The 13,015-nt window shown below is 42.2% G+C and overlaps 1 protein-coding gene across 2 annotated transcripts in view; it reads right to left on the reverse strand.

The window, feature by feature from the left end:
* Window positions 1–6,718: 6,718 nt before the first annotated feature.
* Window positions 6,719–13,015, reverse strand: part of si:ch211-1e14.1 (UPF0606 protein KIAA1549) — a 52,486-nt gene continuing 46,189 nt past the window's right edge. For both annotated transcript variants that reach the window (XM_026999508.2, XM_026999509.2), the window contains 7 exons: window positions 12,743–12,972; window positions 12,437–12,581; window positions 11,945–12,250; window positions 10,320–10,372; window positions 9,415–9,557; window positions 8,989–9,116; window positions 6,719–8,776 (listed from right to left, as the gene is read on the reverse strand). In XM_026999508.2, the coding sequence (XP_026855309.2) occupies window positions 8,579–8,776; window positions 8,989–9,116; window positions 9,415–9,557; window positions 10,320–10,372; window positions 11,945–12,250; window positions 12,437–12,581; window positions 12,743–12,972 (1,203 nt within the window). In that variant the 3' untranslated portion in view covers window positions 6,719–8,578. The remainder of the gene's footprint in view (window positions 8,777–8,988; window positions 9,117–9,414; window positions 9,558–10,319; window positions 10,373–11,944; window positions 12,251–12,436; window positions 12,582–12,742; window positions 12,973–13,015) is intronic.

A 13,015-nucleotide genomic window follows, 5' to 3' on the forward strand; every position in this document is an offset into this window, starting at 1 on the left:
ACACATACAAATTAAATTTGCATTACTGAAAGAAAAAAATACAAATTCTCCTTTCAGTCTTATTACACATATATGTAGCATTATGTTCATCATCAAAACACTACTGATTATGATATTGTACTTAAACCAGTCAATTTTAATAGTGAAGTATTTGGACATTTTAAATTTGTTACTTTTACATTTATTTTGCAATTATATCAAAAAGATGTAATAATGAAGGACAGATCTTTTGGCTTCCTTAGTTAAAGGGTGGGAAACACTATGTTAGAGCTGCATTTTACCTTGATTGGCACACCTCAGAGTTGCATGCTGTTAACTTTGCTATATATTATATATATGGATTGTTGTCTTAGCAGATACCCTGGATGCCATGTAATTAAGTATGTGGATGACACTGCTTTTGGCAGCCTGTTGGAGCAGGATGAAGTCAAATATGGTCTAGTTCTAAATGATACTATTTGTATGCTCTTAGAAAACTAAACTTTTAAAACATTGATAGCACAATTCATACTCTCCTTTATAAGAGAGTGTATATTTATCTTATACTGAGAGTGTGTATAGTAGGAAGGAGCAACAGACTGACCTCTACCATCCATACCTGACCAGTCTGACTGAGAAGCCAGACAAGGTCTGATTATAAACTTTGCTTGTTGATTATTTGACATGCCTTTTGTGTTTACATGTTTTGTGCTGTGCTACTCTTTGAGCACATTAAAGTTTTCTAAGTCTCAGTGCTTACAGGTCGGTTCTCCACCTGCTGCTGCTGCTTCCTAGGCAGATGCCAGACATGCTTGTGCCATCAGTGCTGACTACTGAAAGGGCACTGGAGCAGCAGTATCCACAAGGGGTCGGACACACGCATTCAACAACACTGATGGTTTTTGCCCATTTAAGTGGAATTCCAGTGCGATGCCACTGCACCGAGAAATGTACTGCTTTTACAGTTTCTCATGGGGTCTAAATACAACTCAAAATATCCTGTTAACATGGCAGTGAAGAGAACAACTAAAACTAAAACTAATTTCACAAACTAAATTTAATATAATATCGCAATGCTTGTGAGGAAAAATGTTCAAATACATACACCAAGTTGGTTTAACTGAAGAGCAGCTACAGCAAAGCTGGAGTGAGCATGCCCGACCTTGATCTCAGGTTATCTGGCCAGCTCTGACCACAGGGATTAGGGTTAAGTTTAGCTGGTTAGTCTGGTGGTCACCATGGAAGTCTTTGTCACCTGCCTATTTATATATCCCTATGACAGACATGACAGCATACAGCATTTTTATCAGCAGAACTAATGTATGTCAGTACGTCATATTTTAAATGCGGTTTCTTGAAGGTACCTTCAAACAAAATGATCAGACCATCATTCCTTCAGATTAAGCACAACTGCTTAAGACAATTAACTTGGGCTGGACCCTGTTCTGCCTTTATAATGAATGACAGCAGATGATATAGCTCATTAGGCTGAATATCACTGCATTTCGAGCAACTAGAACAGGCTTTAAGCTTAAAGACGACTCTCATCCTTAAATCAGAGCTGCTTTCTCAGTACCCTGAGCACTTAGGCTAATGGATCTCAGGGAATCCAATGATGAATGCGATTTGGGGGCGGGATTCAGAGATGATGATGCAATAATGTTTTTCTACTCCCATAATGTAAATGCCAATGAATCAGTCCTAAATGGTGGTCACAAACCTAGGAGGCTGCAGGCATGCAGAAGATAGACAGAGAAAAGGGAAAGAGAGACAGTGTGAAAGAAAGAGAGACAGATAGGGTGGCAGAGACAGAGGGAGAGAGAGAGAAACAATGGGAGGTGAAGGACGCAAAAGGAAAATCACAAGGGAAGTCCACAAGGATGTTTCTGTCAAACACTACAGATTTTTTTTGTGTTGCTCTGTTTCTCTGAAGCTTTGTTTGTCAGTAACACTAACATGTCACAGTGGAGCAGGATTTACAGACAGATAACAACAGAAAGAGGATCACCCACTGGCCCACTCACTGTAAATATGCTGAACCAGCAGATTCTTCAATTCAGAGCAGGAAAAAACACATGCACACACAAGAACACAGTCACACACACACACACACACACACACACACACAAGCTCACACAAGCTCACACGCACACAGACATATACACACATATGCAGATACACACATATGCAGACACACGCACACTGCAACAATATTAACTATTTAATATTAGAGAATGAAGTGGGGACAGACAGTAGAGCAAAACTCTCTGAAAGGAACAGGGACACTGCTAAAGCCACTGATGATGTTTCAGTATGTTTGCTATATTGGAGAAAGAGAGGGAGAGACTGTTCTGTATGTCCCTTAAATCATCCAGCCATAATGAGACAGTGCAAAAGTAATAAAACTCAAAGTTTCCTTTTTGTTTATCAGAGTTGACCAGTCTACATGGAGGAGAACACACCCACAGAGCTGCAATCAGACAGGCTCCATTATGCTGGAGATGGCTCACTGTAGGCCTCTATGTCATTATGTTTTCCACTATGTCTGTATCATTACTGTCCTTTTTCCACTGTGTGTATGTGTTTCCTCTCCTGTTCTCTGTCAGGGACACAGAGAGGAAACCAATTCTCTCCCACCCTCTATCCTCTGTTTTTCTTTTATTCAAGATATCAGTGTTCACATGTGTATGTGTGTGTTTGTGAGTCACCTGATAATGGTTCATCCTCTGTCTCTATATGACTTCTGCAGTCAGCCTGGGCTTCCTGGACAGGACACTCCTGTTCCCGGCACAGAGTAAGAAAACAAAGAACAAAGAAAACAGTCGATCTGGGCCTCTTCTTTCTTGATAACTGTCTGTCTGTTGAATGTAATCCAAAGCTAAAAGTCACCCACCCAAATCCACCCACAGCTTACAATGGCAAACAAACCACTCAGTGACCTGCATTAAGTGTTTCAGATGAACATTACAAATAGTTCAGATCTCCATCAAGTTTAGACATCAGAGGACACTCATTCAAACAGAAATAAGATTCATTTGATTTATTTGAACAAACTTCATTTCAAAAAAAAAAAAAGGTGAAACAGACACACAGCCCATTACTGGGAAAATCACAGAGTAGGCCTAATGGATCCTTTGAGGCAGAATAATTGGGGCTGTGTGCAGCAGTGAATAACACCCCTCTTCTCTAGAAAGGCTACATAAGTCTTTTCCAAGGATTGCAAATATCATGATAATAATAACATATCTCTAAGTATGGAAGGACGCATTCCGGCGGGACAGAGAAAGAGACATACAGAAAGAAAAAGAAAGACAGAGAGAGAGAGAGAGAGAGAGAGAGAGAGAGAGAGAGAGAGACAGAGAGAACAATTAAAACACACAGAGAGAGATGGTTTACAGAAATGTCTTAAAAACATGTCCTCCCTTTTTGTAAAACAGTAACAAACAAACACACAAACAAGCTGTAAAAATCTAAAGAAATGCAATTAAATGTATAAACATTAAAAACAATTAAAAATTCTTACACTGATCTCTCTCTGACTAGTTAAATTATATTCTTTCAGTCGTTAGATTTAATGTTAGATTAAACAATGTCAGATTAGTTTCTGTCTGATCTTGTTCTTGATCAGGTCTTGAGCTCTTTCTCTTAGGCTATGGTCAGAGTGCAAGTAAGTTGTTTCTCAACTCAGGTCTTTTGAGACAACTGTCGGCGTTGATATTTGCAAGGGATCAGATCAGATTTATGTTTCCATATATCACTAACCTATCTACCTGGGTTGCTGTGGTCAGGATGTAGGCTTCAGTAACTTCGTGGCTCTGCTGGTGACACGGATTTCTAACGCAGAGGCAGGAGATACATAGTGCATAATCTAGTCTTCTAAACAATCACTTATGTTGCACCAGATAAACTTACTGATGGAGAATGCTGTTCTCTTTCAAATTCTCCTACAGATTCTCTGGGGTGAATCTCTTATTGAGTCCCAGCACTTCCTTCACTATACATTTGACGTTTGTTGCATTGCAAGTAACGCAAAAGACACTTTGAAATCCGATTTGAGCATCCGAAGCGTCCAGATCGAATTGCATCTGTAAAATCCGATTGGATTCGGATTTGAGAGCATCTCCTAATGTAGTTTTGATTCAATTGTATATATATTATATGTAGTTTTGATTGGATATAAATATATAATTTTGTTTAGAATATATTTGTATATAATATAGAATTTTGTTTATAAAATATAATATATTTGTATATAATACATCATTTTGCTTGTTTGTTTTTGTTTTTGTTATCCATAATATAAAAAAAATCTACCTCGATATGCCTAATATTTATTTGGGCTGGCAGTTTAAACATGACTTGCCATGGCCTGAAGTAGCGTTACCCTCTAGTGGGGATTGTGGACATAGACCTCATAGTCATAGAATAAGGTTGTATAGTTGTAAACCTTATAGTGCTGTAAAGATGATCTGTAATAAAGGACATATGAACTTGAGAGTGTTCCTTTAGTAAGAGCAGGTAACTGTACAGTTGAGAAAATAGGGAAATAAAGCCCATCAGACACTGCTAGTAGTACCCAAGCAGAGCCAGTATGTAATTATGTATTTGTGTGAGTGTCTGTGATGACTTGACCTGTGATTATTTAGCAATCATTAACATGTCCAGTGCACATTCCTACACGACCCTCAAAGGTGTTTTTAAACTATCGGTAAATATCATTTATTTGACTATCAAACCCTCCCTCTTGCACTCTTACCTTCTGTGGTTTAATGATGGATGGCCGAGGTATATGTGGATACCCTGAGTCTGGAACTGGACTCTCGTCATGGAGGCTGTCTTCCTCTGATGCCCCCTCTGACAGTCCTTCTGACAGCCCCTCCGAGCTGAGGTGGGAGTGAAAGATGTGCTTGTCATCGGGAACGCGCTCTTTAGACCGAATTCCATTAGTTTTGGTGTGGAGTGAGATGCAGCTTACTGCCGGCTGGTGCTGGGCTTCTGGAGGACGGGCTGGTCTAGGCTGGCTAAGAACGATGGGGACGGGGTTGGCGTGTGCCTGGGTTCCACAGAGCTCCAAGTCCAGGCAGCTGTCAGGCTCGGAAGACACATCCGTAGGGGCCCCGAAACAGTGCTGGAGAGAGGAGCAGGGGAGCTCACGCATCACGATGGCAGGACTTGCCGGGCCACGGCCCAGAAGGAGCACCGAGGAGCAGAGCCATGCGCCGCCACCACAGACGTGCGGTGGAGACTGTAGAAAAAGAAGATTCCCACCAATTTACACCTTGATGTGATTCTTGCATCGGTTTGAGATCCAGAAGCTGTGGCGTCTCTGCAGATCCCCCTGCAATGTTATAGGACCAAGGCCATATCCTGCTTTAGAGTGATACCTCGCCTCAGCATGACACTGGCACTTCTCAGTGTGACCAGTGAAAAAAGTCTCAAGCTATGTCTACACGACTTAAAACACAAACCAAACTATGTCTCTGGTTTACCTTCCTTTCCGCTCTCCATCTCTCCTATGTCCTGCTCGCTGGTGCTGTGTTAGAGTGGTTGTGAAGCAACCAGAGAGTGACGTTTGTGAGACCAGGGTGTCGGGTTGAATGGGGAGCTACTCGCCCTTCCAGCATTGTACAGCATTATCCATCTATCTATCCAGTGGCCGTGCTGCTGATGAGGTGTTGGATTCCGGGTCAGTAGTAAGTGATACCCCCCATGCAAAACCTAACCACAACCGAGAGGTTGAGAACAGCAAAGTGTTATCAGAGCCATCGCACAATGCACCATAAATGTAAAAGAAATATACTTAGAAACCAGGGTCAAATGGTCTGGTATTACTGACAGTGAAATATTCATGTCTAGACAAAGGGAGTGTTAACGTAGTGTCTAGCCTTCCCTGTTTTGTCTGCTCCTGTCCTGCAGCAGGTGATTATGGGAAAGAGCAGCAGGAAAGGACTTTCATGCACTCCTTCATGTTTTCACATAAAGAGTTATGTTCTGGCAAAATGGGTTGAGCAGTTCATTTTAGACATCTCAGTTCACATATGCATTTATGGAACATCAAAACCATGATCTTCAAACGTCTGGGATAGATCTGAAAACACATTTTGTGTTTGAGAATTTGATGATGTAAACGTTAGCTCATCACGTTACACGGCATACAAATTGGACTGCAGAGAGCTAATGAATCATTAATGGCCTCTTTTGTTTAAGTATGTAAACAGGACTTCAGTTTCCAGCCCAGTGAGAGTGCAGAGGAGCCATATGTGCTATGTAGAAACGTGAGCTCAGCCATGTAAATGTTTCATTCTTTTGCATTGTGGATGTGTGTAGCACTATTTAGAAAATGTTTTAAATATAATCATATTACTGAAAAAACATTTTCTTAAGTAAAACTAAATTGCCTGAGAGTAGTATAGTACATTGTAGAAAGTGCCAGTACAGCAATTTCCTTTCCTTTAACTAAAAGCAATGTTGACAATCTTCTACTTTGTGTCCAGTAAGCCCACACAGATAATCTTGCCAGCAGATGGCGCTCTATATAGTTAAGATGCAAAGCAAGCCAAGCAGATACTGCTGCAAGATCACAGACCATTGTAAGAAAGTAGGCCAAGGCCAGGCAAGGTGTGTGCTCTTAGTTTCAACAGTGGACATGTGGAGAACATTAACAGGAATGGCTACCGTTATCTATTCAGTGCCTCTTTAACTGTTCAGGGAAGCGCGCAAGTTCAGTGAACCATGCAAATCCAGATGATTGTTTTTTATTATTTTAATTGTCATTTAAATAAAGAATTGTTAAATCTTAACTACAGGAAAAGGCAGTTCCATCACACCATTCAACTCAACGAAAACTCAAACAACAGAAACTGAAAAACTCTGAAACAGTTCAGTTATGTTCAGAGGAACAATTCTTTTCTATCATTTTCTTTTTTAACTGAGCAATCTAAACAATCAACACGACATGTTTGGGAAAAGTAAGAACACAATTTTGAGCATAAATAATGTTAAAACATGTACAGAAGGGTGAGGGTGAGTACCATAGATTGAGCGAGTGTCTGAGTTCCATGTGGCTGGAAAGACCAACTGAATATTGAACTCAGAAAACATACACACAAGCATTATACACAGTGACCGGTGGATTGTACACTCAATCCAGTTATACTGTAGTTATACTGTAAATTGATACATTGTAAATTTAATTCGGTGAAATCACATCAGCGCTTTAAGCACTGTATTGCATCAGCCTCCAGAATATTTGGAAAATGATCTAGCAACATACCAATTAGAAGTTCGGTGAAGTAATACTTTGATCATTGAACCAAATTACTTTGTGTTCTATTTTGAATTCAAAATGTTAATTAGTACTATTACTTAATTAGTACTATTGATTAACTGTTACTATTAATTTGGAAAAATACTTTTAGGCCTTTTATTTTATGAAATGTCTCCATTAAATACTAATCATTTACAGACAATGCAGTGCATGTTCTGGGAGAAAATAATGTGGGAATGATTCAGCATTTTTCAGCATAGTCTTAAAGGGATAAAGTTAACAAACTGAGAAATGCTTCATCAGGAATGCATCAGAACAACTGAGCCGAGGGAATGCTGAAGAGCAGGCTAGAGACCGCGCCTTTCTGCATTTACTTGAGTACCATTGACCTCAGAACCAGGCACTCAGAACCAAGACCTTAAGTAACGAGCTGTGCAATATGTAACAAAAACAGTGTGACGTGTACTGAGTAAAAAAACAACACACCTTAAAGGCTACTGTATTTGAGATCCATACTTATGTTGTGACATATGTTTCATGACCAGAACACTGAACAGGAAAAGCACCACAGAAGGGTCTAGAAAAGGGAGTTAACAGGGACATGACAAACTCAAAATCTAGGAAAATAGTGCACAGTCCGAAGCATTTCTTTAAGGTATCAAGAACACTGCTTTTCAGTGCTGAAAGCCCACCAGCACAAGGGCTTGGGGAAATATTAGTCAGGTGAAAAACAAACAAACAAACAATACTGCTCCTTGGAGAGACACCTTGCACAGCAGAAGTAATAAGGAATGTGTAGTGGTTGTCATAGCTGCAGTCTCACTTGATTATAGGCCAAAAGGAGTATGATAGCATGCTATCGAAGATTCTGGGTTGCCATGACATCCCACTAAGCAAAGTAAACATTTTCAATGCAGAAACTATTAAGAGGCTGAAAAGGTACAAGTCCAGTACTGAATCAAAGAGTTCCTCCTCCATCCCAATATTGTGTTTACATAAAGAGCTTCTTTGCTTTGTCTGTCTGTGCTGAGCAGAGACCAAGAGAGGAAGTAGTGAGTCAGGGATGGAGCAGTATTGAGTCAGTGATGAAGTAGGAGTCAGTGACAGGGTGTTTGGTGAGAATCGGACACGAGGTTCAGTTGCAGGTAAAGCTTTAGCTATCAGTGATGTAGCCACTCCCATGAAAATGTTAGAATGCCCTGTCCTAGCACAGTGCTTCGGCAACAAGGTAGCAGGCTCCTCCCTGCTCACAGAGCCACTTCCATGGGAAGCAGAGTGCAGTTGCCATGATGTACAGCTTTGGGCGGAGCCTGTAGGGACTGGGGGTAAGGCTCAGCTGTGGTAGGCGGTGACGGCCGCTTGTTTCTGAGAAAGGCGCATGAGCTCCTCCCGAATGGCTTTGATGAGTGAGGCGGACGAGTGGCTGGGGGAAGAGTACTCTTCAGGAGGGCCGGAGCTAGAGTATCCCAGGGCAACAGTGTCCAGGTGTGCAGGAGGAGCGGTTGGCTCCCTTACTCCATTCCTGGAGGTCTGGAACACAGAGATGGAAGAGTAAGCAAGAGTCGGGAGTGTGGAGAAGGCACAGAACCCAACAGGAAGGAAAAAGGAAAGGAGATGTGAGGGAGGTGGAGGAGATAGAAAAGTCAGGGAGAAAACAGCTTTCCAGGAACAAGTCGTGACAGTAAAAGCAAAAGAGCAGAAGTTGCTGGAAAGAGTGAGCACTGTGGAAAAGCTGAACTTACAGGGTCTCTTATAGCAGGTTTACTGAAGTCCTCTTCATGATGAGGTCCCCAGTTTAAACCACCAAGTGACCTGCCTTCACCCATGCTGCTCGACATACCCACCTGGGATAAGTGGTGTAGCTGAGCACCTACACACACACACACACACACACACACACACACACACTTACAGCATTTAGCTGACACTTTTATCCAAAGCGACTTACAGTTATGACTGAGTACAACTTGAGCAATTTAGAGTTAAGGGCCTTGCTCAGGGGCCCAACAGTGGCAACTTGGCAATGGTGGAGCTTGAACCCCCCCACCTAACCAACACACACACACACACACAAACATGCATGCACGCACACACCACAGATCAGACGCAGTTTTTTACATAGAGAAGAAAGGTCTTTGTTCATCTCAACTAGCTGTACAAACACACACCTGTGGAGCCACCTACTGGCCGTGGCCTGGCAGAAGAGGGCAGTTCGTCCATGTAAGCTCCTCTGCTGTTGTAGAGCACCTCAGATGGCAGCTGCTCTCCACCTAAAGCATCTCCAGGGGGGCAGCGGGACCCCAATCCTGGCCTAGAATAACGCAGAATATTCTCAGTTGTTGCTTTGATCTGTGTGTTTGTTCATATGACTGCATCATTTCCTCTGTAGTGTGCCTGCAGGGGTTTCTGAGGTCCAGTGTGGCGCTGACAGCATAGGCAGGCCACCAGGAGTGATGAAATAAAATTATCTTATTTGAATTATTGATGGGGGACTGTGAAATGGCTTTTGACTGAGGGTGGGGGACAGACCTGGGGCATGCGGAAGGAGAGAGAAGCAAACAGACACACTGTGTAGATGGGGACGCGGGTATTGGGGACACATCACCAAACAGTAAATCATGCCTGACTACTGAATGATGACGCATGACTACTGAACGATAATGTCTGACTACTGAACGATCACGCCTGACTACCGAACGATCACGCCCGACTACCGAACGATTACGCCCAACTACCGAACGCTACTGAACTTCTTCTAACTGCTTCTAGTTGTGTCTAGTACTTCACTGCACTTGTCTGTTTAATTTTACATGGCAATTTAGTCGCCCCCAATTAGTTCCTGGCTTGGTGAATGGAATGAGAAAAAAATACATTTTATAAGCCAGTTAAAAAGTAAATACTGAACTGTGTTTTCATCTAAACGGGTCTGACTTCCAAAAGGGATCACAACAAAAATATTTTAAATTCAGGATGCAACCATTTAAGAGTAAAATGTCCATTAGAACCCAGAGCTGTATATACACATTCAGATGCAGAGACCCCAGAGAGAAAGCTTTGTAATATTCTAACTCACCTGTGCAGTAAGGCTTGGACTGTAGAAGGTGGTAGACCTAACTCAGCATATCTCTGAGGAAAGAGACAGTCACACATAGGTACAGTCACACCCACGCACAGGCACAGGCACGCGTACAGGCACACAATGTAAAATTTTAAAATTTAGAACATTTTAAACTTCTAAAATTCTAAATGCTTTCTGATTCCCTGCACCTGTATGTGGTAACTCACAATGCAACCGAGAGTGTAAATGGTACAGTCACTTTTGGACCTGTGCATCTAACTCCAGCCCGCCAGAATTTAATAAAAGCTTCACCCAGCTCCACATATAGTTCAGTTCTTTATAAAAATGCAACTGTTACAAGCACCACCAATTGAGCACCCCCCCCCCCCCCCCCCCCCCGAATTCATTGCCTTTAATGGTTTCATATTGATGGGATAGAGTAAAATGAGTCAAACTAAAACAGGAAAACAAGGAGTGACTCAAATGCAGCTCTCAGTTTTTCTGTGGAGGAAACGCCGCAGTATATAGAGCAGTGTAGCAAGAGCTTTCAGCTTTCAGAACAGAACCCTCTTTTCTCTCACATCTGGGAAAACTCCAAATATTTGATCTGGTGATGTCATTCAACTAAAATTCTGACTTCATCATTTACACACAGTTCATAAACACACACACACACACACACACACACACACACACACACACACACACACAAATGGGATGTAATAAAGCCCAACCATTAACCTAATCAAATAATAACACTTAGCAATCTTCCAGCTTCCCAAGCCAAAACGTTCCACCCAGTATTAATTGAGTGGCTATATATACCAGGCGCTGCCTTTCACCCATCCACCCTTCTACACTCTGAGTTGCGTTTTTAATCAGAGGAAAGTAAGCATCATTCATTTGCACTCAGAAGAATCAAACAAACTGAGTCTGTAACTATCAAGACAGGTCCAGGGGCACACATATGGTATTCAACTTATATCAGCACCATGTTTACCCCACAGAAATACTACACCAACTTTATACCAACCTCACAGAAATGTTTACACCATCCGAACACCAACCTCAAACACACACACTTAATTATTATAACCAAATGTCCAGTCTTGCTAGAAACTGATAACCAGTGCCTAAATAAACCCATATCAATGGGTCAGTGTACCCTGCATGCACTGTCCATCTGCAAGTGTCGTCATAGAAATTATTTTACTTTCATTATAGGGTAGTCATAGCCACTTCAGGTTTTTCAAAGTCACTTCAAGCCCTTTTTCAAAAAGGGTCCTGCTATACTGTTCCCATCCAGCCGTAGGAAAATCAGCACCCAGCACCCAGCCCAGCCAAAGCATATGTGTAAAGACAAAAGGAATGTTACTGAAAGTAATGCTATATATATATATATATATATATATATATATATATATATATATATATATATATATATATATATATATATATATATGTGTGTGTGTGTGTGTGCGCGTGTGCGTGTTTGTATACTGTATACTGTAGTTAGCGGTATGAAAGGGAAAACTGTCACTGTGAAGGCAAAACCTGATACCTCGCCAAAGAGAGGTAAAAATAACCTTTTACTAGCAATACTTATATGTTGTGCCTGTGATCAACAGAGTTAGTCTTACCGCAGGGAAGGGGCTAACGGCTAGGTATGAGGGGCCCCAGGGTGGGGGGCCGCGGGACGGGGGGCTGGAGGGAGCAGCTGGCAGGGACAAGCCTGCGTTACCACCCTGTGCAGTGGGCGACACCAGGGCAAAGGCGTCGTCCAGCAAGGAATGCATCTGCTGGCGGGCCTCCTCTATAGACGGCTGCGGGGGCAGGAGGTAGGGTGGAGGAGGGGGGGCATGGCCTGGTGGGGGGGACACTGGGCCCAGAAACACATCATCAGTAGGTGATGGGCTGTTGGGCTCAGGGCCCTGGTCTGGATCCGACTGGAGGGGACAAAGAAATATGTAGATACCTTATGCATATGCATATTTAATAATAACAATAAAACAGTTGAATTCATGGCTTATTAAGACTCTGATTGTTGCCACCGTAAACATAATGTCAAAAGTAAGAGTAAAAAACAGAAAGTAAGCGAAAAGATGAGTAAAGACTGAATCAGTGGGACTGACCACATATGCTATATTATTGACTCCTGGGTATTTCTTATATGTGCCATCACTGTCAGTGGTGATGAGCCTGTCTCTGTCAGCCTCTGGGACCTCTCCATTCATATATTGCTTCTTCTTCTGCCTAGGAGAACGCTTCTCTCTGCCACTATAACACACATGCATATGCACATACAAACACAAACACACATACACACGCTCACAATTATATTGGATAAGTCTAAAAGTATAATGCCAAGTAGGCGTGAGCCCAGAATGTTTATGGAAATTATTTAAAGCAGTGCCGCTGTTGGCCACATTGCCCCCAACCTTTTCTTGGGCTCAGTGTAGAGGGGGGAAATGTGCACATCTGGGTCCAAGATCTTATCAATCTGCATCTGAGCCTTCTGATAGATGTGGTCCTGCTCTTTAGGGTCCCCCAGGCCATCAATGACATCATCCATGGCAGGGAAGTCATAGTGGCCTTTCCTCTTAGCCCTCAGACGGATCTTATTGCGATGGTGCTCGATCTCAGACTTCTGCCTCAGAGCAACCTGGATCTGAACAGTGGGTGTAGTCAGGACACGCAGCAGAAAGAAACAG

Source organism: Electrophorus electricus, chromosome 4 (genome assembly GCF_013358815.1).
Source record: "Electrophorus electricus isolate fEleEle1 chromosome 4, fEleEle1.pri, whole genome shotgun sequence".
Classification (NCBI taxonomy): domain Eukaryota; kingdom Metazoa; phylum Chordata; class Actinopteri; order Gymnotiformes; family Gymnotidae; genus Electrophorus; species Electrophorus electricus.